General features: G+C 58.8%; 2 protein-coding genes across 4 annotated transcripts in view; both read right to left on the minus strand.

The window, feature by feature from the left end:
• Nucleotides 1-555, minus strand: part of PCYT2 (phosphate cytidylyltransferase 2, ethanolamine) — an 11083-nt gene extending 10528 nt beyond the window's left edge. For 2 of the 3 annotated variants that reach the window (XM_010008640.1, XM_010008639.1), the window contains exon 1: nt 430-511. In XM_010008640.1, coding sequence (XP_010006942.1) covers nt 430-511 — 82 coding nt within the window. Of the gene's footprint in view, nt 1-429 lie in introns of all 3 variants that reach the window. The other variant, XM_010008638.1, reaches the window with a different exon arrangement.
• SIRT7 (sirtuin 7) overlaps nt 513-617 on the minus strand; it is a 3585-nt gene continuing 3480 nt past the window's right edge. Inside the window, exon 9 of the mRNA XM_010008691.1 lies at nt 513-518. Within this exon, the coding sequence (XP_010006993.1) occupies nt 513-518 (6 nt within the window). The remainder of the gene's footprint in view (nt 519-617) is intronic.

A 617-nucleotide genomic window follows, 5' to 3' on the forward strand; every position in this document is an offset into this window, starting at 1 on the left:
CGAGGGAAAATTCCTCTTTCCAACAAGGGCTTCATGCCACGCTCAGCCCCTGCTAGGCAATGCACACCCATAAACCAACTGAAAATCCATCTTCACATACAAGAACTAGGTCCTAGCCCTTCACTTTCAGGTAGGCTTGAAATGAGTTTTCTCCAGACAGCGATTTGTTTTGGAGCATCAGTTCTGCAGTTTGCATGTGAAAACCCAGACTGGTTCAGTTGTTTTTACAGCACAGAACACAGGTCACCCTCAAATGAAGCCTGACAGCTCTGAGCTACCTCACCCTCACTCCAGGGAAGAGACCTGTCTTGTGGAGGCTGCTGCTCCCCGAGGAGAGGCAGGAAGAAGCCTGCCTGCTCGCAGGGCATCCCGGCGCCCTCGGGGCTGCCCTGCCGCTGCTGGCGATCCCGGGCTGTGACACCCCCTTACCGTCCGTGTGGACTCCAACGATCAGGTAGTCCCCCATGGCCCGAGCCTGGCGCAGCTGGTTGGAGTGGCCATAGTGCACCATGTCATAGCTAGAAAGACAAGGGCCGGTTCAGCCCCGGGGACGCGGGGCTGCGCGGGTGGGGGCGGCAGGAGGAGACCCCCAGGGCCACCCCACGAACAGTCCCCCC

Source organism: Chaetura pelagica, unplaced genomic scaffold (assembly GCF_000747805.2).
Source record: "Chaetura pelagica isolate M959 unplaced genomic scaffold, ChaPel_1.0 scaffold962, whole genome shotgun sequence".
Lineage (NCBI taxonomy): Eukaryota > Metazoa > Chordata > Aves > Apodiformes > Apodidae > Chaetura > Chaetura pelagica.